The following is a 26,942-nucleotide window of genomic DNA, read 5'->3' as shown; positions in this document are numbered from 1 at the left end:
GATTGTGTCTCTGCTGCCGACGTGTTTTTGATTCGCTTGCGTTAAGGTTTATCCAGCGCCTCTGATCCAGTGCTCTCCATCAAACCCGGAGCCCTTGGCAATCTGCATGTGTTATTTACAGATTCTTTTCCATTATAAAAAACTAAAACGTTTGTAAAGAGCAGCACCTGATTGAATAAATGATGTTCTTGACTGTACAAAGATCCTGGTATAGGTTTGTTTCATGACGAGAAATCACCACCACTCAAGATTGTTCTTTGCAATAAGATTTTATTGATCCCAGGAGAATTGAAGCTATAGTAAATCAAACTATTAATTACTAATAAACAGGCCCACATGAAATCTGCGTCCACACATTTCCACCACATTTCATTATTAAAGAATTTGATTATACACTATTCAGCCAGTAATAAAAGCATAATACTCAGTCGCATTTTACACGTTTTAAAGCCATTCCTCAGATTTCATGTAGGCTTGCTGATAAGTAGACAAAAGTGTTGTCTGGCAGTTTGGCTACTACATTATAAAGGAGCATTTCTTTGCTATGAGTGAAGATGATGGTGAATTGCTGGCGAAGGCTCTTTCCGTCTGCCGATCCGGCTGAAGGAGGTGAACGTTACTTTACGTCAAATAAATCAATGGAGGAACCCATTATCAGCTGTACATTGATGTGCTTCAAGAAAATCTCTTTTTGACAGGACTCAAGAATCTGGCAGTACAACGTATCATCATGCTGGAACAGGTCTCTGCTGTTTGCTTGTGAACTGCATTGAGCTTTAGTGTGCCAAAAAACACCTTTTTGTTGCTGTATAAAGGTACAGTTTGGTCCTCTTATGGAAGAAAATCTAAGTCTAAGGTCTATGGAAAATGATCCCTAGTTATACTCGTGACCTTTGTTTCATAGTTCTGATAAGCTAACGAGAGTTTAAATAAGAAGCTTTTAAAGTCAACATGAAATTGACGACATTTTTAAAAGCACGGTCTTGTGCGAGATGTGTAAATGTACGGTATTCGGTACAATGTTTCATCAAAACAACTTGTCAGACGAGATAGAAAAAAAAGCCAAATTTTTCACCTCATTTTTCCGGTTGCAAATGCATCAGATTACAGAAGCGGAAGAGTCTGCGGCTGTCATTTCATGTTGACTCTAATTTTTTTACATTTCATGACATCAGTGTACATTCAAACGATCCTCACTCAGATTATGATATCCCACACAATATGGATTAATTTACAAAACAGCATCAATTCAGGTCATTCGTGTTGCTGAGAATGTTATAGAAATGCTATCGGTTCCACTACTTGTTTCATATATTTTACTGCTGTCATCCTTTATAGGTGTGTGCTGGGAAAAATACAGAAATAGCTCTTGGTTTTAGAGAAATATATAAAATCCTCCATTAGACACATTATTAGTCCTTTTCCCAACTAAAAACAAGCAAGCAAATGCGTATGCCTACCGCTAACCTCCTCAGAGCCTGTAATACTACTATGAGAGCGTTTGCTTTCAATTGATGCTGATTTAGTCAAATATTCCCTAAGGAAACGCGCACAAACGTGCAAGCACACCCCTTCAACATGCTAGAGTGCATTCAATTCAACCCAAATGCCGTCAATTCCATTGGAATTTGTTCACCGTGTGATCCAGCCCGTCCCCAACCAGACTGCCAGTCTGCCCCATGACCTGTAAACTCAAAGAAATAATGTCCCGAGTAGATGCAGTGCTTGTGTGGTGGCGGGGGAAGGGGCACGTGGGCTCTCCGCGACTCTCATTCGTCCTCGAAATTCTGATTTAGCAAGAAGTTGGCGGCCAGGTTCTCGTTCTTCTCGCAGGCAAAGTATGCCTGGACCGCCAGAGCTTCTGAGAACCCCAGGGCTTTTAACTGAAACGGAAACACGGACGCTTTAGATTATTCGGTTCCGGTCTGTGTGACACAGGGTTATTACAGATCACTAAAACCATTACTAAACTACATCACTAAAACGAAAACTGTTTGCATTTAGATGTTTTCTATGTGAATATATTTTAAGATGTCATCTGAGTTTTCAGCATCATTCCTCCGCAGTCTTCAGTGTCACATGATCCTTCAGAAATCATTCTGATATCCTTTATATTATCATCAATGCTGAAAATGGAGCTTTGATCATAATAAATTACATTTCAAAATGTATATTCAAATAGGAAACAGTTCTTTTAACTTGTAATACTATTTCACAATATTACAGTTTTAACTGTATTTTTTAATCAAATAAATGCAGCCTTGGTGTCTTTCAAAAGAATTAAAAAAATGTTTGACAGTGTATACTGACATTAATATATATATATAGCAACAACAACAACAAAAAATCTAATCTACTGAGGTTATTTCGGCGAAGAACCATAATAAAGCGGTTCCTCTGACTGCTCCGTGGCATTCACTCACCCTCTCGATGGCTTCTTTCTCCTGTTGCGTCACTTGGATGTAACTCTCGGGCGCTGCCTCGTCACCGATAGCACCCAGGTCTCCAAACTCCGCCCCCTCTCCGGCCTCGCCCTCGCCCACCGGTGCGTTCAACATCTGGATGAAGAGCTCCTGATGTTGGCTGATTTGCTGTCAGTGAAACACGATCACAGTGAGTAGGCTTCACCGCATGCACAAACTGACTGAAGTGAAGCGTGCTCACCTGCAGTAGTTCGGGGTTCTCCTGGCCCAGCTGTTGCAGGAGGGCCGGCAGTAAAGCCGGGTTCTGCTGGATCACCTGCCTCATGCTCTGGAACTGCGGCTGAGATCGCAGGAACTCCAGAGGGTTCTCGCCTAAACCAACATCAAACATCTTTATGGTAGAGCGGCCGTATATTGAATACTGAGGGTTATTATAGTTAAAGGTGCATTTTATAGAGGTGGACAGTAACTAAATACATTTACTTGAGTATTGTACTTAAGTTCACTTTTTTGAGTATCTACTTGAATATTTTTTTTTTCTGGAAACTTATGACTTTTACGTCACTACATTTGGAAGACAAATATTGCAAGTTTTACTCCACTACATTCCTATCAAGGTCCTTAAAGTCGTTTCGGTAATGGCTTTGAAAGTCAGTGGATTTTCTTCTTTAAAAGGTGTTTGGGTTTTTGCAGAAATTTGCATTGTGTGCATTTATACAACAAAAATAAAATAATCCGTTGACATAAAAAATACATTTCCTTTTAATACTTAAGTACTTTAAAAAACAAATATTTCTGTACTTTTACTTAAGTACAAATCTGTTTTTACAACTTTCACTTTTAACGGAGTAATATTTGGCTAGTAGTACTTTTACTCAAGTAATGAAGTTGTGAAAATTCTATCAATAATTCCTTACCCTAATGTCGTTCGACACCAGTAAGATCTTTGTTCATCTTCAGACACAGATGAAGATATTAGTGTTGAACTCCGATGGCTCAGAAAGGCCTTCATTGACACCAATGTCATTTCCTCTCTCAAGACCCATAAAGGCACTAAAGACGTCTCACTACAGCGGCTCTACAATCATTTTATTAACATATTCATAACAGTTCGACACTTTGTTTTGAAATCGGCCCAGTTTTTTTCACAAAAACTTTTTGCCGCTTCATGAATGATTGTAGAGCCGCTGAAGTGAGATGGGCTTTGTAACGACGTCTTTAGTGCCTTTATGGGTCTAGAGAGAGGAAATGACATTGGTGTCAATGAAGGCCTTTCTGAGCCATCGGATTTCAACACTAATATCTTCATCTGTATCTGAAGATGAACGGAGGTCTGACGGGTGTCCAACGACATGAGGGAGAGGAAATAATGACAGAATTTACATTTTTGGGTGAACTAACCCTTTAAACCTTTAAAAAAGTTTTACTATTGGTCCTTTACAATTTCTATTTCAAATAAACGCTGTTCTTTTTTTTTACTTTGTTCATTAAAAAATATCTTGAAAAAAAATTCCCCTAAAATATTAACAGGCTTTTTCTGCAGGTAAATTTAAGACTTTCAGACTAAATAAGGATAAGTTAAGGAGTAAGTTGAAGGGAACACAATACATCAATATGTTAGGAATGTAAATGTCTATTGAGAAACACATGAGTTGTATTAGCAACACTTCAGATTTTGTAAAATACAAATTCCAGCAGATATCCCGTACTATTCAATTCATTTTACAAAAAAAAAAAAGAAATCTTGAAATCGCTCTGCTCACAAAAATCAAAATACATGCAACATTTAATGTCATGTCTTATTATTTCCGCTGTGATTTAAACCCTATCAAAGGCCTTCATTCGTGTAAAGATGATTAAGATGTTTTAATAGCCAGGTTCCACAGACAGGGCTTAGATTAAGTCAGGATTAGGCCTTAGTTCATTTAGGGCATTTGAGTAGTTTTTATAAACATGCCTTAGAAAAAAAAAACATTTGAGACAAAACAACGGCACTGACATATTTTAAGATATGCTTTCAGTTAAAACAGCTCAAACGTGCATTTTAGTCTGGGACGAGCTTAAGCCTCGTCTTTGAAACCAGGGGTGAAAGCCTGTAAGACCCCCCACACATTAAAAAGTGTAGAGTGAGATTCTTGAAATGAGGTTCCTCTCACTGGAAAGAAAGCAAATTTATTTGAGTTGGCGGCTCACCTTCAGTGGGCTGTGTGTCTGTGGGCAGCTGGACTGGAGCAGGACGGGTCTCCTGCACCGGGACAGTAGGGATCCCCTGAAACAGCACACATCATCACACTCAGATTCACAAACATGTAATGTTCGTAAAAACAAGCACAAGAATAAAAAAAAAAAGAGCTTAAGGAAGCCACACTCACATTGAGCAGATACTCCACCGCGCGGTGAGGGTTGTTATAACTGGCCTTGAGCGCAGCCACCACTTTATCCCTCTCATAGCCCATAGACATGATATTTGTGAGCATGGCGTCGTACTCTTGACCTGTAACTACATAACACACATGCATGAACATCTGAGAGAGAGAGAGACTCAGTTGTAGTCTCAACAGTTTTCCCAAAGCTTTTTAATGAACGTTTCTTTACACATTTGCTGCACATGAGACCAGAAGAGCATTGGTCTCAGCTTGATCTTCTAATTACCTAATGTTGAAGACGCATCTTCCCCATCAGCCACCATACCTGTGCGGCTGCAAAACACACAAAATTAGATTATATATCGCACAGCGACAAACAATAATGTCACCGCAAAATCAAAACAGACAATCTTTGATTTATTGAATGGATTTGTTGTAATTCATGTGTCCTCATAACCTTTTATCAAAATAACTTCCCCTCCCTCTTGCAGTGACTTCTCTGGTTACATGTTTACCGCCGTGAGCGGCGGGGCAGCCTGTCACTCACATGAAATTGGCCAATGACAAACCACAACCATCCAATCAATTCCCCATGGACAAAATAAAGCCCCGCCCTACATTTGTTCTTATTCGAGAAGCCGTTTGACATCACAATAGACAAAAAATGTATATCGCAACTTCTGTCTCATTCTGAGAGCACAAAATATAAAATTATGCGCAACACGCACAATCCCACAGTGAAATTCAAACCCTGTAACACCAACAATATTCAACCCGGAGTACATGAAACAAGTGAGTGAGTGTGTGAGTGAAGGCGGGTTTGTGTGAGAGAGACACACGATATGAGCTGCTCTCTTTCCTTCTCTATTCTGCGGAAAATTAGTATTGGAAGCATTTCTGATATTTCATTAACTATGTATTAAAAAATCTATATTTTTGACACCACTAAACTGCACTTAGTTCATTATTTCAGGTGCATTTTTAAAACACTACAATATAAAATGTATATATTATATATAAAATTCAGCTCGACAAAGGGGCTAGTATGAGTGACTGTGTTACACACACCTGCTGAAACGAGTTTTAATGCCAAGCCCTGATTAGAATTTTAAAATACATTTCAAATATTAATATAAATATAAATTAAATAACCATGTGGTAATATCTATTTTGGATAATACAGTCAAATAAATAATTAACCAAAGTACTTCATGAACTATTTTCTTCAGTTTTTATTTTGAACTCGATGGACTAAAATCTCACTCGCATGAGAATATTGTGAAGCAGTTGCAAATATATATGCAGAATTTCTGAGAGGAATCATGGTTAGTCTCACTCGTCAGGGCTCTGTGCAGGAGAGACGGTTGCAGGCGGGTCGTCCGAACGCTCGTCACTGAGGATAGGGATGGCTGCAGGGGCCGGAGGAGGAGGAGGAGGAGGAGGAGGAGAGGAGGAAGAAGAAGAAGGTACAGCGATGGATTTGGGTGGTTCTGTGGGTGTGACGGATGGTCCTGCTGCTTTTGTCTGGATGGAGACAAAAATAAATAAATTAGTCTGATATTTTTAACTACATGATTAATTTCCAATTCTGATGTCAATTGAACATTTCTGACCTTTGACACCATCACCACCACAAAGTTCTTCTCGTCTATTTTGTACTCCTTGATGGGTGTGTCATCCTGCAGGATTTTCCCAGCATAGATGAGCTTCTGTCCTGCTACTGGAAAACTGTCTCTGCCCTTCTCAGCCTCAATCTTTTCTTTTAATGCCTTCACCTGATGCAAACCAATATTATAATGGTTCAAATCATACGTTTACATCAATAAGACAGCAATACAATGTATTTTAAATAACAAACATCCTCTGATATAATTTTATTGATATGACACTATATATACACAACATTAATAATACATGCATGTGTGCATTTTTAATTCTATAACGTTACTGTAAAATACAAACTTGAGAAACTATCTATGAAGAGTTGCATTTATTTACACTAACGTTACCCAAATACAGAGACATCTATCTATCTATCTATCTATCTATCTATCTATCTATCTATCTATCTATCTATCTATCGCCCAGTTGATCCCCAATGAATCATAAATGAATTAACGTTTTAAACTGGCCCATTGACATATTTCTTCGCTCAAAATACTCTGCTGTCGTGTATATTCATCCACCCAGATTACTTTTACTGGCTGTTAACGTGTTTAAATGCGCATAAATAAAGGCGTAAATACCGTCTGGTCATCGTCGATGTCTATTTGAATGGTCTGCTGCTGCAAAGTCTTCAGTGTGATCTGCATGACTGCTCTGCCTTGGTCCTCTTCTTTCTTCTTGATTCGGGACCTTTGCACACTTTTATATCCCAAGGAAATGTTTGGTTTTGGAAGCGAGGGACAGTTAACAAGCGTTTAGAAATGTAGCACTCTAGCTAACAAGCTAAAAACACGCCTGTCAGGAGCGCTGCGTCATTTTCTTCGGTGGTGATTTGGAAAGTGAAGCTGCGCTGAAGAAGGTGTTCTGACCACACTGACATCCTTCGGACACGAAGGGAATGACAGTTTGAATGCCGGAACCGAAAATAAGATATTTTGGGAACATTAAAAAACATGTATTTATCGAACAGTGTTAGATATACAAAATCTAAACGGGCTTCCTTATGTTTCCCAATATTTTGTTTCATTCTCAGCTTTCTGTGCAGGAACTACATTACCCACAATACACAGATTAACTGACTTCCGGTCTAAGAGTTTGTAAACAATGAAAGGAGATATGGAGTCGTCAAGAGGTCTTAGCTAAAAATATTGCCCTGTACAGGCCATAATAAATGCATATTATATGTCATGCATGCCGGGCGCACCTGTGAGGAGTAAACCAACCGGGAACTGTACGTTTACCAGGATTCCAGCTTTTTAAAACATATTTTTTGTGCGTGAAAAAACCCCGGACCGTTTGCTGGCGAGGCGTTTGTTTTTCTACATACTAGACAGACATCAGACACAACGGGCTGCAGAAAAGGCAACCCGTGACCAGAACAGAAGCCTGACGCGTCTTTTAAAGGCTACATAGACGTGAATTTGGAGGGATTGTTGTGCCGTTTAGGGTCAGCCCAATGGGGAACTGTCTGTCTTCTCAAGGCGCCGATGATCTGTCCTTGCTGAACGAGTCCGAGGGGGCGAGTCTGCCCGGAGAGCCTCCGCCACCCTACCAGGTGTGTTTAAAAACAACCACAACACTGTCCCACCGAAAGCCGTTCAGCTGCTCACAATACAGTCTGACTATATTAGACGAGCTCAGATTGTTTAATAATGTATGGTAGTAATAGCAATGACTATGTGATCTTGATCTACAGGAACAGGAAAAGTTTGCTGTTGGCAGGGTTTTGAGAAAAGCAGTTGGTCATCATACTACAGTAGATTTAATAATTGCGCTTCATCGATTGTGACATCTGACTGTGAAAACGATTGTTTTGGACGCTTTGGTACTACTATGGCATCCTAGAATATAAATACCATATTGAGATATGATTAAAGAAGTTAAATCAATATAGAAGAAATACTTCCTTGAAGTGCAACACATCTATACTCATTTCTTTATCAATACAAAACTTGCGACATTTACGTGACTAATTTACACTGTACAGTTTTTAAAATTGTATTTACTTTGATGCACCCAAAACATTAACACTTTACTTTAGTGTCCTTGTTACACATATACATGTACTTACTGGAGTGATAACAGTAAGTTATTTGTGCTGTCAAATTGTGTTTATTTAATATACAGTTTAATATACAGTTTATTTAATATACATATACATGTTGCACTGTCGTTTTGACAGCACTTTAGATTACACATAATTACATGCAAACCTTATAGTTAAGTGCATGTTGTTTATTAATTTTCTCAATACTTATAATTATAACCGTCACAACAAGACAAAAGAACACAAATCAACAATAAAAAATACATATTGATTTGAACGTAAAAACGTTTGGGCATTCATTACATTAATATGAAAAACTTTAGAATGTGTATGTTTTTTTATTTTTTATTTTTTTTAAGTTTACTGTTTTGTGTTCCGATCTTAAAGGGATAGTTCACCTAAAAATGAAAATGTGATATTTATCTGCTTACCCCCAGGGCAACCAAGATGTAGGTGTGTTTGTTTCTTCAGTAGAACACAAATGAAGATTTTTAACTCCAAGCGTTACTCATATAATGCATGTAAATAGGGTGTATTTCTATGAGAGTAAAAAACACAGACACACAAATCCATATTAAACCCTGTGGCTTGTGGCGACACATTGATGTCTTAAGACAGGAAACGCTCGGTTTCGGTGAGAAATTTTATGTTATTTTCGTCTGATATGAGGTAAAAAAAAACAGAAATGCTGTTTGGATTCTCGCATGCACCGATCGTTTCGTGTCTTAAGACATCAATGTGTTGCCGCGAGCCCCAGAGTTTAATATGGATTGGTATGTCTGTGTTTTTTACTCTCAAGAGTGGCTCTCATAGAAAAACGCCCCATTGACATGCATTATACAACGATATAGTTAAAAATATTAATTTGTACTGAGTATTAGTAATTAACTACATTTACCTACTATATGGTTAGGGTTAGGAATGAGGGTTCGTTTAGGGTTAGTTGCATGTAAATATGCATAATTTATTGTATTATTACAGTAACTACATGTAACACGTAACTACACTGTAAAATGTTACTGTTTTTTTGTTGTTAACCCTGACAAGAGTAACATTTTGCTAAAATAATTAAAAGGTTAATGATAAAATTTAGTTTTTCAGAAAAGTTTGAGTTTTGTAAATAGTGATAACAATATCACAGGGTTTTAAATGTAAAGCTTTGACAAAAATCTGGCATGTCCATTTTAATGTCAATCAAAAAAGAGACTAAAAGGGCAATAAAAAAGAAAGCGCAGAAAGTACATTAATCATATAGGATGATAAAGGATAGTGTGGATAAATATATGTTATTCCCTTTATTTTGTCACACTGTGGAATTAATACTTTGAAAGATGCTGCCTCGTAGACATGTCCCTCATCCATTCCTCCTGTTTCTGTGTGCTCTAACCACACGTGGGCTTTATTAACGATGTGCTCAAACACTCGTGACCCCCAGGAGCGGGTGCAGGTGCCAGTTTACCATCCCACGCCCAGTCAGACGCGCCTGGCCACTCAGCTGACGGAGGAGGAGCAGGTCCGTATCGCTCAGCGCATCGGCCTCATCCAACACCTGCCCCGTGGGATCTTCGACCCGGGCTCAGAACCCTCCGACAAGAAGATCAAAGAGTGTGTGGTATCCTGGGAACGTCCAAATACGTGTGTAAAACTGATTTTGCTTGCATGATGTAAAAATGTTTGCCATCTGCCCCCCCAGGTGTGTGATCTGCATGATGGACTTTGAGTACGGCGACCCGATCCGGTTCCTGCCCTGCATGCACATCTATCACGTGGACTGCATTGACGCCTGGCTCATGCGCTCCTTCACCTGCCCTTCCTGTATGGAGCCCGTCGACGCCGCGCTGCTGTCTTCCTACGAGACAAACTGAGAGTGCCTGCACATACCGTGGGACATGCCAATCATAATGCAATGAACACGCTGAGGACGGTAGAATGAACGAACAAAGGTGTGTGTTGATCCTGTAAAAAAACAGGATCCAGTGTTAAATTTAAGAGGCCTGTCACTTGCATGTCAAAGAGCTTTACGAACACATATACATGTAATTGGTGTCAAAGTGAAGTTTAGCAAAACGAAAAAACACTGAAGCATCTCTAATGAAGATAGTGTTTTAAGGGCCAATTTAAGGAGAGTTCAAATATATCAATTGTGTACTTTTTCTTTCCATTCTAACCGAGTTCATTAAATGTGCAATATATGCGAGAGGTACTCGCCTCCCTCCGATTGGACATGAAACCCGCCCGTCGCCAAAATTCCGCCAATGAGATTGTCCCTTCCTGAATTTGACCCGTCCGGTGGGCGGAGTGTTATTTCTGCAGGCTGTGAATGTGCCTTTCAAGGCTCTGAAATATAATGCTGAAAAACTTTCATTACATGAGCAAATCTGATTTACAACAGAACATGTGCCATGATCATGTTTTTGTTCTTACTTAGAAGCTTGTGATGCACTAACAGGTGTTTGAGGAGGTAGTTTTACTTTTTTTTTCTCTCTAGGATTTTCTCCGTTCTCTGTCCCTGATCACTATGGATGGGTGCATCCAAATAGCTTGATAAATGACCAGTGTGTCGTGATACGTCGTTTTGTGTTCGTAATGGGCTCGGTGATGAGGTTGTTTATTGGTAGACTCTGAGTTTTGCCTTGTCAGCTGCTGTTTTCCAGGTTCTGGGATGTAAGTTGCCTTTTTACACTGGTTTTTGGATCATCTTTACTCTAAATGCTTGTTTTTTAGGTGTTGCGTGTTGGATCCTGTATGTCCCCATTTAGCTTCGCCTTGACATTGCCTTTGGATAGAACTGTGGGGACCGTATTTAGACATTTTCTTTCTTTATTTTCAAAGAGAATAATAATGATACAATCTCCAAACTTTTTGCACCTTTCAAATGTTGCCGACTGAAAGTCGACAATTACAGTGAAGGCTTTATAGTTATTTCTTGTTGTTTTCCTGATTAGTGCAAACTGAAATGAAAAGAAATTAGTACATGCTTCAGTCATTTTTAATACTGTTCATAATGTCTTTTCTGTATGTTAGCTGAATATATGACCTTATGCCTGTCCCTGGTTTGAGTTGCTTGTGCAAAAAGGAAGATTTTAACCTTTTTTTTTGTTTGTTGGTTGGTTTGCTCAGTTATCGTGCTGGATTAATCATGTCATTCAGACTGAACAGTGTTTGGCCACAAAATATTTCCTCCTGCTCAAGCTTCCCTTTGTATCTTTGTACTGACTCATTGTGACTTAAAATGTGATTAAATTGCAAGAACAGCATCTGAAAATCTTGAAATCTACATGTACTGCTCTTTCATATTGGATGATTTACTTAATTTTCTTCCCCATTGTTTGATTCAGAATTTAAAATGTAGCTTTAGCACAATACAAATGTAAAAATAAACGTAATAAATATGTGAAGTACAATCATCACTACATTATATTTTGTTTCACAATAAAATGAATTACATTTTTAAAAAAAAGTTGCTTGGTGCCATACAAATGTACATTTGCCAACAAAATATATCGGACATGCTATTAAATGATCTGTTTTGTTCATGTGCAATACTGGCACAAGAGTAGGATTATAACAATAAAGGTTGCCAAATTCTTCAAAGTACTGTGTGATTCTGTCTTCCACATACACAAATGAACAATACACGAGAGAACATTTAAACGTATTTAGCCACTACTATTACTCGTCCAAAATTCGATATTACTATTAGAAGTGTATTTACATTTCATACAAATGAGAAATATATCTAAATGATCACTTCTGGAATATTCTTTTTCAATGAAAAGTTGTTGGTCCAGCCCGGCTGAGTCATCAGCGTAATCAGCAGACTTCCGTTCGAAACTGTTCGCCCTTTTCTGGCCATTTTGGATCTAATGCCTGTCCATTCAAGTGCGTTGTTTCCGCTGTTGCGGAGCCAAAATGGCGGAGTGTTGCGGTTGCCTCTGGTGTATTCCAACTGACTTGAGAGCAAGATGGCAGCTTCTGTGGAAGACGAGTTTGAAGATGCGCCTGATGTAGAGCCTTTAGAGCCGACATTAAAGAATATCATAGAGCAGAAATCACTCAAATGGATCTTCGTCGGGGGTAAAGGTGGCGTGGGCAAAACAACATGCAGGTGGGTGAATAAACGTTAGGGTTTTACAGTTGAGGCTGTTAGCTGTCAGTGCTGCTTTAGCTGTAACACATCAACACCAGATTATTCATACATATCTGCTTTTATACTGTATTAAACTACAGGTTTAAAAGCGCTGAAACTGTGTAAAAAAACAAACAAATAAATATCTAATTATATTCTACCCGCAACCAAGCTTAAGTCAAAATAGTAATTTCTAATATTTTAGAAAAATACGTCGCGTGTAAGTTAGTTTTTTAAAAACCTCTTTCCTTGTGAATAATAATTATTCTTCGTAATAATTCATTAATAATTTATTCAGATACCACACATATACAGGTTGATGAATGAAAGTGGGTGGTATTAGCCATCTGAGCAACTCGTATTTAGATGTCTTCTGCCACCTATTCAGCCACTTTAATCATGAAATAGTATGTGATTTCACTGCAACAGGTGTTTATAAACGGCATGATTCAAAAACTGTTCTTATTTTCTTAATTTTTTTTCCTGGTTGACCATCAATAATTAAGTTCTCTTGTCATTTTTGTATTGACTTGCTGTAGGAAACATGCATGATTTTGCTGAAAAAAAATCAGCCAAGACTTGCCAAATCAATATTGAGAGTTTGTCTCTAATATAAAGTAATGTCATTGATTTTTTTCCCCTCCTTCTCTAGATGTGAAGAATAGGTTATCCAGAATAAGTGTTATTTTTGGCTTGTTGTGTTGCAGCTGCAGTCTGGCGGTTCAGTTGGCGGCTGTGAGAGAGAGTGTCCTCATCATATCCACAGATCCAGCGCACAACATCTCGGATGCCTTCGACCAGAAGTTCTCCAAGGTGCCCACCAAAGTCAAGGGCTACGACAACCTCTTTGCCATGGTGCGTTATCATATCAACCATATATTTTCACTGAATACAATCTGTACACTAAAAACAGCAGCTTTACATTCACCAGCATCACTTCTTCAGTCCATATACACAACAATGTTATAGGGATAGTTCACCCAAAATTTTTAAACCAATGAGTTCATTCTCGTGTTAACCAGCATGTTCTTGCTGAAGCTCAACCAGTGAGGTTCATTATCATGGTATGCAGCACGTTTGAGCTTAAGAACCAATGAGGCACATTTGAGCTTCTAATGTTTTGTGATGAATATGTACATAAAACATAAAACTATTGAAACAGTTTTGATTGAAGAGACAGAAATCTCTTCAAAATTTGTGTTCTTAAGATGAACAAAAATCTTAAGAGTTTGTAACGACATGAAGGTAAATGATAACATTACATTTTTCTCTGAAAAGCAGTGTCACATTTATACCTCTATCTATTAAACTGATTAGTTTTGTTAACTAGTTTTGCCCAGCTCTACATGTCATCTGAAATTGAGACACATACCACATGCTTAAACTCGTGTGTGATTCACATCAGGAACTTGTGCTGTTCTTGCCAAATAAAATAAAAACAGAAAGACTGTGATGTTGCTGCAAGAAGAAGACTGATATGAAACCAGGGTTGCTTTACAGAAACTATATATTATTATCTGGTTTAATGGCCCCTGTTTGAGATTTAGTTTATCATGCTGTTGTTTAAAATCAATTTAATCTCTCCCTTCCTGTAGGAGATCGACCCCAGTCTTGGTGTGGCTGAGCTGCCAGATGAGTTCTTTGAGGAGGACAACATGCTCAGTATGGGGAAGAAGATGATGCAGGAAGCCATGAGTGCTTTTCCCGGCATCGATGAGGCCATGAGCTACGCAGAGGTCATGAGGTCAGATATGTACAGTATCATGTGTTGAACTTAATCCATTATAATATTTTCAAAATCTTTCATCTTTCGAAAAGCTTTTGTCACTTGGGGTTTTTACGCCAGATGAGATTTAGCTTTCATTTTCTCCATCTGCATTTCAAACAGTTTTTCAATAGAGCGCTGTAAGTCATGAATGAAAATCAAGCTCCAAAATGAATCGCCTATCTTCAAAGAAACATCTGTAGAAAGAATCAGATAGAGGTGAAAGTGTGCGCTTAACATCTTTCATGGGGGAAAGAACTACTGTAAATTACATAATTCAGTTTACAAACAGACCTCCGATCTAAATACAGAACTCTGGCTTTCTTTGCCGTTTTGTGCAGTACCATTGTTTCACATCTAAATGGCATTGTTTTCACATCTAGATATATATATATATATAAAATATATCATGTTATAATGTATTTAAAATTATTAGTAACTTATTCATCTATCTAAAATATTTGATGCTCACGTGCCACTGTTGGCGCTTTCGGTGGTGGACAGGGTTCAGCATGGGCACTTTAACTGGTCTGCTGCTATGCAGCCCCATACACAAACTGCGATGCTCTGTGTGTTCTGACACCTTTCTATCAGAACCAGCGTTAACTTCTTGAGCAATTTGAGCTCCAGTTAGCCTAGAAATCTAGACGCATCCTAACTGCAAATGTAATTTGCAGCCAGTGCATCTAGCACCTGTTTGTTGGCTTGCAAGCTGTTAAAACCAAACTCTGGTCAGGCCAATCACATCGTGTATAGAGTTGGAGGGCGGGGCTTAACATAATGACGGCAGAGTTGCGTGCTTAAAAGCAAAGAAGCTGGCGAACGGCTGTCTTTCGAATTGGTTTTGGCAGCGACTCTGAAAAGACTTGGAGTTCAGCTTTTCTCTGAGAAAAGATAAAAGAACGGCACTTCAAAGAAAGATGGGAAGATGTGTTCGGAGTTTTGCCGACTGGATACAGCGAAAGTTTCATCTGTCAACTAGCTCCGCTTCACCTTATTCTATTGCGTGCAGAGGGATTTTGAAAGACAACCATTTATCCCGCTTCTCGGATTGAGCCCTGCCAATGGGGAGTTCCCAGATCTTGATGTGGGTCTGGCTTTTCAGGCTGAGCTCAGGTAGCTCGTCTGTTTGATCGGACCACACGGGCCAGCCTTCGCTCCTCACGTGCATCAATGAGCCTCGGCCGCCCATGACCCTGTGGCCGGTTCTCCACTGTTCCTCTTGGAGCACTTTTGATAGACACTGACCACTGCAGACCGGGAACAGCCCACAAGAGCTGCAGTTTAGGAGATGCTCTGACCCAGTCGTCCAGCCATCAATATTTGGCCCTTGTCAAACTCACTCAAATGCTTACGCTCGGCCATTTTCCCTGCTTCTAACACATCAACTTTGAGGAAAAAATGTTCACTTGCTGCCTAATATATCCCACTCACTAACAGGTCCCGTGATGAAGACATAACCAGTGTTATTCACTTGACCTCTCAGTGCTCATAATGTTATGTCTGATCAGTTTTTTTATAATATGAGAAATCATTATTATTAATAATAAAAATGTTTGTGTGTGTATTTACACACATTACGTTTTCTCTCATTCTCATCTGTGTCATTTTCTTCTTCTGCAGGTTAGTGAAAGGCATGAATTTTTCAGTGGTGGTGTTTGACACGGCCCCGACGGGACACACACTGCGTCTGCTCAACTTCCCTACCATCGTGGAGCGAGGACTGGGCCGCCTCATGCAGATCAAGAACCAGATCAGCCCCTTCATCTCACAGGTATCAGCACTGCATTCTGGGAAATGGGATATTTGTAAAATAGTGTCATGTGGAGAAATTCCATACTGGGGAAAAAGTCTGTATTTTAAAACTACAATTTAAAGGGGTGGTTCTGTGTTTTTTTTCTAGGCTTGGTTGTGTTTGAGGCGCAGTATAACATGTCTTAATACTTCTTTATTCTTTTTTAACGCCGTATTTTTCTTATATTTGACCTTTATTCCACACCGCTGTCTCCACTGTGCTTTGAACGGCTCCTCTGCTTCCTGCTTCTATGAAGCCCATCCCTCTGAAAAACGCAATGGTCTTAGATTGGTTAGATGGCCAAATGTAGTTTCCTGTATTTTTATTGGCTGAAGGATTGAGTTTAATTTAGTTGATTGAGTTAAAATTGAGTTAAATATAAGCTCTAAGTGTAGTTCTGTCAAATCATTGCAGATGTGTAACATGTTGGGCCTGGGAGACATGAATGCAGATCAGCTGGCGTCTAAACTGGAGGAGACGCTGCCTGTCATCCGCTCCGTCAGCGAGCAGTTTAAGGACCCGGTGAGTGTCACATCACAGTAGTCCCTGCTAATGCCTGGACAGATGTTCTATAACTAACTGTAATGTTGATTCCTGTCATGATGCATACAGGAGCAGACGACGTTTATCTGCGTGTGCATCGCAGAGTTCCTGTCTCTGTACGAGACGGAGCGTTTGATTCAGGAGCTGGCCAAGTGTCGCATCGACACGCATAACATTATCGTCAACCAGCTGGTTTTCCCCGACAACGAGCGGCCCTGCAAGATGTGTGAAGCCCGACACAAGATCCAGTCCAAGTATCTGGACCAGGTGTGTGTTTGGGACAAGTTATGACAAGTGACGTATAATGGCATGTCATTTATATGGGGCCGAAACCTGTGTCTAGATTCAGTTACGCTTTACAAGAAGTAACATGCTAACACGTGGAGCACTGTAATCGGTTTAAAAGTCCAATCCGAATGAAAATGCTCTATATCAACTCCTCAATCGGAATAAAAATGCCCAAACCGAATGAAATTGTAATCGGTTTGAGAGGGGTGGGATAAACCTTTTCATTAACCGATCAAACGAAAAATGTAACCATGTAATCGACCTGACCGGATTACTTTTCAGTGTGCGTCCTTATGACGCGATACACAGCGCGCGCCTTCACCACTGACCGCGCGCCGCGCTCACACACAGGCTTATAGTGTTGAGAGGAAAGTACATTTTTCTGAGGGGTAAACTTTCTATTTCATTAGAAGTAGATGATGTTGGCATAATGACACGGACATAGCCTGGCTACATCCTCTCATCTTGACAGCGTTTGTCCCAGGCACTTTTTACTTCAACTGTGCCCGACAGAAGAATAAATTTTTTTTCTGAGATGATTACACTTTACAACAAATAAAGAGCTTTTATAAAGCGTTTATAAAACCGTATAAGTCCTGGTGGCCGTTGAGAGTTGCTATGGCATCCGTGAACACATTTCAGCTGCTGGAGAGGACAGCGTGGACATTTCTGATGCGGCAGACAAACTGCTCTGTGCGGTCTCGTGTAAACAGTCCACTAAATTTTTCAATCAGAATTATTTTAATCGGAATGACAAAAAAAGTGTGCATGTAAACGTGGCTAATGAATTATACTTTAGTAAATGCTGAGATAAACATTAAGATCTAATGCGTTATTAAGATCAAAGTTGTGTGTGTTAACATCAGTTAATGCACTGTGAAATAACATGAACATTTTTAATAACTTAATAAAAGATTAATTAATGATGTAGTTCCGGTCAGTTACTATAGTAACTGTTGTCAGTGAACGCTTTAGTAAAGTGTAACCAGTTAAATGTATTTTAAAATATGTATTTCTTGAGACTTATGATTAAGATAATTTTCTTTTCTTTTCAATCGTATTTTTTCATTTATGCTTTTCCCCTTTCCTTGTTTTTTTCTTTCCATTTCCTTCACACCTCTCCCTTCTCTTCTTCTTTTTCCTGCATACATTTTCTTTCTTTTTCTCCCTTCCTCTCCTTTTTTATCTTCCTATGTATACCTTCCCCTTTATTCTTTGTTTTCTTCCTCTTTCTTTTGATTTTCCTTTTTTGTACTTTACCTTATTTACTTTTCCTTTCTTTTTCTTTATATGTTTCTTAATTATTTAAAATATTCCTCCTCTCTATTTTCACCTTCCATCTGTTTTCTTCCTCTTTCCTTCATGCTTTTCCTTTTCTATTTTTTTTTTAACTTTTAACCTTTCCTTTTCTCACTTCTTTTCCTGTTTTTCTTATTCTTTTTTCATCTGTACTTTTACCTCTTCCCTTTTCTTTATACTTTTCCACAATTTTTGTTTATATGTTTCTTAATTATTTAAAATATTCCTCCTCTCTAATTTCCCCTTGCATTTGTTTTCTTCCTCTTATTTTATACTTTTCTTTTTCTCATTTTTGCACCTTACCTTTTCCTTTTCTCTTTCCGTCTCACTTTTTTCCTCTATGTATTTCTTTTCCTTTCTTTTCTCTTTGCATTTCCTTTCCTCTTCACGTTCTCTCTCTCTCTCTCTCTCTCTCTCTCTCTCTCAGATGGAGGATTTATATGAAGATTTCCACATAATAAAGTTGCCTCTGCTGCCTCACGAGGTCCGAGGAGCGGACAAGGTCAACACTTTCTCCAAGCAGCTGCTGGAGCCCTACAGCCCCCCCAAGAAGTGACTTAAAGCATTTCCACGGATCAAACGCACACCATCGCATCCCTCCTCCTCTGCTCGTCTCTGATACATGCATCCCTCTGTCTCTCCACTCTCTCTGATTTTCTGGTCATGTATTCCGCCATGTTGCTCCAATGATCCGTAATGAATGTCGGCCGAGAGTTAAGCGGCCTGCTTAGAAACATGAAACAGTCTTGATGGATTATGTTGCTTTGTGATGATGGTGTTTGTATTTAAGCATAAGAAAAGCACTCATTCCTGATGTGTGTTCAAGAAAGGAGATTCAAATTGATATTGCCGCAGGAATGTACATCAGTTCGACTCTGATTCAGCAGTTGAACGGGAGTAGTATCATTACAAATGTCTGTCACTAATTCAGTTTAACCTGCACATCTGATTTAGGGTCAGTGAATGATACCATAAAAATTCTGGTCAGTCTTAATAGACTTTATATTGGTTCCTGAGCTGGTCAGTTAGTAGTGTTAATTTAGAGGGTCCAACTTAGGCAGATTATACATATTTTAGTTAGTTGTTAAAAAGGGATAGTTCACTCCCCCCCCAATAAAGGAAAGATTATTTTGTCATTATATAATCACCCTCATGTCGTTCCAAACCCTAGGGTTTTTTATGGGTTAAAATGCAAAACGGGGAGATATGTTGTGGCACTACTTGATTGTGTATGTAAATACTATTGCCCGGGCAAAATGTGGACTGCATGAAGTTTGTCACGACAAGGATGTGTCAATAATGACAGAATTTTCATTTCTGGATGAACTATCCTTTAAATTTATATTTTCAGCGAAACAAACTGTATTTACCGTGTACAAACATTGTGATTCAATATAGCTAATTTAATTTTTGCCGTTAGTTAAAGTGATGTATTTATATAGACTTGCGATGATTAAGATCATTTTCTGTTCAGATCTTCTATAACATTTATTTAAGCGACGTTCGTTTCTGGTTTTGAGTTGTGAAGCACACCGTGAAGATGCGCTCCGTTCTCTTTTTTTCTTTGCTCTTCTCTTCTCCTCCTCGTCATTTGGCATTCATTTTCGCATGCATCTACAGGAACACACTTGCACCCTACAAGGAGGTCAGATGCAAAAACACTGCAACCTGCCAGGCCAGACCACAATATCAACCTACACACCACGCTGGTTATGACGGCTTTAGGTGTGTTTTCCTGCTTTTATCATCCTGTGATTTCACAGCATGTGGGCTTATAGTTCATGAAGCGCAGGGGCAAGAAGTCACAAACCTGATAGTATATCAGACCGAGAGATTGGGATCTTTATCAGTCATCAGTCAGTTTTCCTGAAGTTTCTTTCTTCATTCTCTTATAACTAGTTATTGCCTTTCCAAAATTTGGCTTCTTTTTGCAGAAGCACACTTGAGTTTCAAAGCAAATAAAACACTTCTCCATCTACTGCAGCAGGTGTTTCTGTCTGTTTCTTTTTTTTGTTTTTATATATGAATACAAATATTGTGTGTTATACCAAGGCTAATTGTCCATGCAGACATTGTACATCACTAAACTACAGCAGTGGCACGTTGAACACACTATGAGTTAAGGGGCTCATTGCACAAAACTAGGATAAGGGATTAAACCGGGATATCTTGGTGATCTTGTCCTCTGTATACAAAATTTAGTAGGCTACACCGCTGTCATGAAAGCACACTCACACCAAGAACGATAACGAAAGATAACTATATTAGTGGATAAATTGAGACAGGGTCACCAAGATATCCCGGCTTAATCACTTATCCTAGTTTAATTTTAATTGCAGTAAACTGGTATACGTTTGTTTCATAAAGGTTAGCACCAAACCATTGATGATGAGAATTTATTGACACTACAATTTAAAAGTTTAGGTTTGTAAGATTTCTTTAAAACATCTTTTTATTGTGAAATAGTACAATGTAAAATTACTGTTTTTGATTTTAAATATATTGTTGTGGAAATTGCTGTGAATAACAAGCGACAACTTCTCACGTTGAGCACATGAGTGTCTCGTTTAATAACAACCAAAAACACAACACACGTCCAACCCCCCAAGTGGGTGTTGACCAACGTCAAAAGTCAACGAGCAACAGACAAACTTAAAGGGACCACAAAACCTGAACAGTACTGTGTTAATCCTCGGCAGTATATAGAACCATATTTAATAACAAGGGTGAATTATGTACGTCTCATTCACTACACACGTCCCCCCAGAATTCACCATAAGAAAAAACAAAAACAAAAAGAAAGTCAACGGGGAGGTGGGCGTATCAAACGGCCGCAACGGCTGCGCTGTACAGGGGGTCGGGAGCACTCTTCTGCATCCGGAGGCGGGGCATAAGGTATGGGGAGCTTAGAAGGGGGGGAAACAAAGGGCTGGGGCAAAACAGGAGGCCGTCCACGTCGAGGGGGTTGAGCCAGGTCAATAGGCCTGTCCACATCCAAGTGAGCGGGTTTAAGGCGGTCAATAGAGAGTCTCTCTGGTTTACCGCCCCTGTCCACCACAAAATGTTTGTTCCCTGTCTCCAGAACCCGGAATGGGCCCTCGTAGGGCGGGCGTAGCGGACCCCTGTGAGCATCATGGCGAATAAAAACATAGCCAGCTGCCTGAAGTCCAGCAGGAATGTGTGACTGAGGGAGGCCATGCCGAGAAGTAGGGACGGGTGAGAAAAGCCTTGCCTTGTCCAGTAAAGTAGACCGCTGGAGGGTAGCAGACCAAGGAACTGTGGTGCTAGGCACAAAATCCCCTGGCACCCGCAGCGGCTGTCCATAAACGAGCTCCGCAGATGAGGAATGAAGGTCCTCTTTAGGCGCAGTTCTGATGCCTAGCATCACCCACGGAAGCTTGTCGACCCAGTTACTGTCTTTGAGGCTGGCACGCAGAGCAGCCTTCATCGACCTATGAAAGCGTTCACACAGTCCGTTAGCCTGCGGGTGATACGCGGTAGTGCGGTGGAGTTTAACTCCCAGGCTCTGAGCGACAGCATGCCAAAGCTCAGACGTGAACTGCGCTCCTCGGTCAGAGGAAATGTCTGAAGGCGTGCCGAAACGGGCAACCCAGGTGCCAATGAATGCACGTGTCATGTCGATTGACGCCACTGACGTCAGTGGTACAGCCTCAGGCCAGCGGGTTGTCCTATCCACCATAGTTAACAGGTGTGTGAAACCATGAGATGAGGGCAATGGACCGACCAGGTCTACATTTACGTGGTCAAAACGTCTTTCTGGAACTGGGAACGACTCTAGCGGGGCTTTAGTGTGGCGGTGTACTTTGGCCCGTTGGCACTCAACACAAGTGTTAGCCCAGTTTCTAACATCCTTCTTTAGGCCGTGCCAAACAAACTTTGCTGCAACCAGTTTCTGTGATGCTTTTGAACCTGGGTGGGAGAGACCATGGATGGCATCAAAAACTTGTCGTCTCCATCCAGAGGGGACGACCGGCCGCGGACTTCCTGTAGAGACGTCACACAGGAGCGTGGTGCCAGCATCACCAAAAACAACTTCCTCAATCTGCAGCCCCGTAGCTGAGGTCCTCAGGAGTTGTACACCTGGGTCTGTGGTCTGAGTCATCGCCATGCTGTTATAATCCAAACCGAGATGGACTGCCCCAGCCACAGCACGTGATAGGCAGTCTGCCACATGGTTGTTCTTGCCGGCAACATGCTGCAAGTCTGTGGTGAACTCGGAAATGTAGGAAAGATGGCGCTGCTGGCGAGCGGACCACGGCTCGGCCACCTTGGCCATAGCGAAAGTTAGCGGTTTGTGGTCCACAAAAGCAGTGAAATGTCGGCCTTCCAGCAGGGAACGAAAGTGTCTGATGGCGAGGTAGAGACCCAGGAGCTCCCGGTCGAAAGTGCTATATTTCCGCTCGCAGGGACGTAGCTGGCGGCTAAAGAAAGCCAGTGGTTGCCAGGCCCCGCTTAACCACTGCTCGTAGACGGCACCGACAGCATAGTCTGAGGCGTCCGAGGTGATGGCGATGGGGGCTGTAGGAGAGGGATGCGCTAGCATTGTGGCGTTCGCTAGCGCTGCCTTAGTGGCAGCAAAAGCCTTGATTCTGCTCTCAGTCCAGTCCACGGCGTGCTTGGGTTTACCTTTCAAGGCCTCGTGTAAGGGCTGCATGAGCTGAGCGGCTCGAGGAATGAAGCGATGGTAAAAATTTACCATGCCGAGGAACTCCTGCAGCGATTTGACCGTGAGCGGGCGTGGGAACTGTGTTACTGCCTCCACCTTTGATGGAAGAGGGACTGCCCCTTCCTTAGTGACTCTGTGCCCGAGGAAATCAATGGTGGAGAGACCGAACTGGCACTTGGCTGGGTTGACGATAAGGCCATGTTGGCTAAGTCGTTCAAAAAGGGTTCGGAGGTGAGCCAAGTGCTGAGACTTAGATGTGCTAGCTACTAGGATGTCGTCCAAGTACACGAAAAGGAAAGGCAGGTCCCGCAAAACAGAGTCCATGAGGCGTTGAAAAGATTGGGCAGCGTTCTTAAGGCCGAAAGGCATGCGCAGGAACTCAAAAAGACCAAACGGCGTGATCACTGCCGTTTTGGGAACGTCCCGTGGATGAACTGGCACCTGATGATATCCCCGTACGAGGTCCACCTTCGAAAATATCACCATACCAGCCAGGTGTGCTGAAAAATCCTGTATGTTGGGGACTGGGTATCGGTCAGGTGCTGTTGCCTCATTAAGCCGCCTGTAGTCGCCACATGGGCGCCATCCACCGGCAGGTTTAGGGACAATGTGAAGGGGTGGTGCCCACGGGCTGTCGGATCGGCGGACTATTCCCAGGCGTTCCATGTTTGTAAACTCGGCCTTTGCGACGGCAAGCTTGGTCGGGTCGAGGCGTCGAGCACGGGCGTAGACGGGTGGGCCAGTGGTGGTTAGATGGTGCTCCACACCGTGTTTCACTGCTGATGCAGAGAAAGTGGGCTGAGTGAGGGCTGGGAAACTGGCTAGTAGACGGTGGAAATCATCAGAAACTGAAAGCGTGCTAGACAGTCGCATAGAGTCAGCCCTGCTGAGCGTGCACGTATAAGAGCAAAATGTGACCGCGTCAATCAAACGGCTGTTTTTAACATCCACCAAGAGTCCATGCGCACACAAAAAATCGGACCCAAGGAGGGGAAAAGCGACCTTAGCTGTGACAAAGTCCCAGCCGAAATGTTGTCCTCCAAAACACAATTCGACGTACCTTGTGCCATATGTGCGGATCAGGCTACCATTGGCAGCTTCCAAAGGGGGGCCATGGCTGTCAGTCACCATGTCTAAACGGGATGTAGGCAGGACGCTCCTCTGTGCTCCCGTGTCACACAGAAAACGTCGTCCAGAGACGCTGTCGCGGATGAAAAGCAGCCTGCCTACGCGGCCGACGCTCATGGCCACTACTGAGCGCCGGCCCTGGCGTTTCCCGACCCGCCGAAACTGCATGGTGGGCGACATTTGTTGGCCTTGTTTCCGAACTTCGCATGGTAGAAACATAAGCCTGATGGTTGTTGAGAGCCAGAAAACTGTTGTCGACGAGGAATTGTGGCAGCAATAAGTGTGGACTCATCTCGCGTTGCCGAAGCGATGTGCGCAGGAAAAAATGTGGACTCACAATGTCCCTGACTCGCCAGGAAAAACTTATCAGCCTCCTCGGCTAATTTCCTACACTCAGTAATTGTGGTGTTAGCTAGAGCAGCTCTCACTTGGGGAGGCAGCTGCCGCAGAAAAAGATGGGTGAAAAGAAAATCGGGTCTGTGCTCACCTAAAAGATCCAGCATACGATCCATGAGCTCGGACGGTTTGCTGTCACCCAGTCCTTGAAGGGAGAAAAGCCTGTTGGCTCTCTCAGTGTCTGACAGTTCAAATGTTTTCAATAAGTGGGCTTTGAGCGCTATATACTTGTCAGTTGCTGGAGGATTTGTAAGAAGGCTCACCACTCTGGATGCTGTTGTACTTCCGAGAGCAGACACAACATAGTAGTATTTAGTTGTATCCGCGGTGATCTCACGCAACGCGAATTGCGCTTCGGTCTGAGCGAACCATGCCGAAGCTGACGTTTCCCAGAATTCGGGGAGTTTAAGAGTGACGGCGTTCGCGGTCATGGTAGTGTCGTTTCTCTGGATACGTCCAGCAGACAAAAAACGGGGTCACCAGTGTGGAAATTGCTGTGAATAACAAGCGACAACTTCTCACGTTGAGCACATGAGTGTCTCGTTTAATAACAACCAAAAACACAACACACGTCCAACCCCCCAAGTGGGTGTTGACCAACGTCAAAAGTCAACGAGCAACAGACAAACTTAAAGGGACCACAAAACCTGAACAGTACTGTGTTAATCCTCGGCAGTATATAGAACCATATTTAATAACAAGGGTGAATTATGTACGTCTCATTCACTACATTGTAAAATTTAATTTATTCCTGTGATCTGTATTTTCTGCGTCATTCCTCAAGTTTTCAGTGTCACATGATCCTTCAGAAATCATTCTGATATGATGATCTGATGAAACATTTATGATTATTATTATCAATGTAGAAAACATGCTGCATTCTTTAATGAAAAAACAGCAAAACAGAATTTTGGTGTATGAATCGAATTACTGTTCAGTTTAATGCGTCTTTGCTGAATTTAACTATTATTATTTACAAAAAAACAACAACTTTTAAATGTACTTTTTGTGGAAAAGCTACATTTTTAAGAAATCAAATGAAAAAATGACGTGGAGTTAGTCTAAAAATGCTTTTTTTTTTTTTTTTTTTTTTTGTCTGTAGGCTACTAATAACTTGCACTTCAGTTTTTTCCTCAAATCTATTGTATGGATCTAAGAAACTAGCAACATACATTTATGATTGTTTTAGTGGCATTCTGTGAATATCTACACATTTTTTCACTTTTTTTTGCAGGAAATTAGTTTTCATTACACATAAGCTCCCTATTGTGACATCCCTGTTGATTGATCGATGGATGGATGGATGGATGGATGGATGGTTTGCTATTGGTGGATCTCATGTGAGTGACAGGTTGCTCCACTCTTATAGAGCTTGCAAGAGGGAGGGAAGTTAAAGATCAGGTGTCACAGGAAATAAAAATGTAGATAATTTAGTCATTTATAATTAATACGGAAATATTTCATAAAAAAGAAAAATTGTACATTTGAATTTCATGGTGACTTTAAGCACTCAAAGTGGAGTCTAGAGACACGTGCTGGCATGTTTTCTGCAGAGGCCACAGCGGCCACCTTTCATCCCGGACAAAAACAAGACCCCCATAGTGCAGAACAATGGTTTCTGTCACAGGTGTTCAGAAGGTTAAGAGAGAGAAGAGGGATCAGACAGACTATTTGCTCCTGTCTAAGATGCGTTACAACTTAACCTGTCACATAAATTCAGTAGGATCGTCGGCTCGATGTAGGCTACATCATGGTAAGTTTAATCTACATTCTGCGTTAATGGCTTAGCGTGCAACTTTCTGAAAAGTTCTGTTTGGTTGAGACTGTGTCTGAAATGCCGGCCTGTCGCTCTTTATCCATCAGGGCCATGAGGCGCAGTGGGAGTCTTCACTAACGAGCAGGCCACGGATTTACCCCGGGGCTCCGGCCGGACCAGTCCACGCACCGCTGGAGGAACGCAATGGAGATTTAGCACATCAAAGACCGCCACATTACTACTGTCTGTCTTTATGCAACAGCAACACCAAAGATTAGACACGGAGAAACTAGTTGTCGAATATTCATTAGGTTTTGTGTGTTCTTTATAGTTAATATTGGTTATAGATAATGTGAACCATGAGGAAAAGAAGCGTGCGAAAAGAGATGCCTTTGTTTGGTATATGAAGTACAATTAACAAAACTTCTTTAACAAAGAAAAAACTTCCACAATATCTGCCTTTTAAACATTGTATAGGCTGTTTAAATGATTTGTAGTCGTTTAACAATTAATGAAACGGCATAAATTGATATCAAAACATTGGTTTGTGCTGTTCTAATGAAATTTGTAAAATTACAAAATATAAAGCACATGGGACAACTTTTGTAAAAAATTGCCTGTTTCAGTTACTTAAACTTTCATTTACCTCTTTTAG

The 26,942-nt window shown here is 41.0% G+C and overlaps 3 protein-coding genes across 3 annotated transcripts; 2 read left to right on the top strand and 1 right to left on the bottom strand.

The window, feature by feature from the left end:
• Positions 1–250: 250 nt before the first annotated feature.
• On the bottom strand, positions 251–7,296 carry rad23aa (RAD23 homolog A, nucleotide excision repair protein a). The gene is made up of 9 exons (XM_067440896.1): positions 7,036–7,296; positions 6,403–6,564; positions 6,126–6,313; positions 5,076–5,122; positions 4,796–4,923; positions 4,617–4,692; positions 2,665–2,795; positions 2,424–2,591; positions 251–1,883 (listed from the first exon to the last, which is right to left on the bottom strand). The coding sequence occupies exons 1-9, from the start codon at positions 7,099–7,101 to the stop codon at positions 1,770–1,772; spliced, it is 1,080 nt and encodes a 359-aa protein (XP_067296997.1). The 5' UTR covers positions 7,102–7,296; the 3' UTR covers positions 251–1,769.
• Positions 7,297–7,522: 226 nt separating this feature from the next.
• On the top strand, positions 7,523–12,095 carry rnf11a (ring finger protein 11a). The gene is made up of 3 exons (XM_067440898.1): positions 7,523–8,009; positions 9,937–10,106; positions 10,195–12,095. The coding sequence occupies exons 1-3, from the start codon at positions 7,911–7,913 to the stop codon at positions 10,364–10,366; spliced, it is 441 nt and encodes a 146-aa protein (XP_067296999.1). The 5' UTR covers positions 7,523–7,910; the 3' UTR covers positions 10,367–12,095.
• Positions 12,096–12,425: 330 nt separating this feature from the next.
• Positions 12,426–20,303, top strand: get3 (guided entry of tail-anchored proteins factor 3, ATPase). The gene is made up of 7 exons (XM_067440897.1): positions 12,426–12,609; positions 13,338–13,485; positions 14,226–14,374; positions 16,019–16,169; positions 16,605–16,712; positions 16,803–17,000; positions 18,748–20,303. The coding sequence occupies exons 1-7, from the start codon at positions 12,467–12,469 to the stop codon at positions 18,874–18,876; spliced, it is 1,026 nt and encodes a 341-aa protein (XP_067296998.1). The 5' UTR covers positions 12,426–12,466; the 3' UTR covers positions 18,877–20,303.
• The last annotated feature ends 6,639 nt before the right edge of the window (positions 20,304–26,942 follow it).

This window comes from Pseudorasbora parva, chromosome 4, assembly GCF_024679245.1.
Source record: "Pseudorasbora parva isolate DD20220531a chromosome 4, ASM2467924v1, whole genome shotgun sequence".
In the NCBI taxonomy this organism is placed as follows: Eukaryota; Metazoa; Chordata; class Actinopteri; order Cypriniformes; family Gobionidae; genus Pseudorasbora; species Pseudorasbora parva.
The sequence above is the reverse complement of the archived record's forward strand: the minus strand, read 5'-3'. Positions and strand labels throughout refer to the sequence as shown.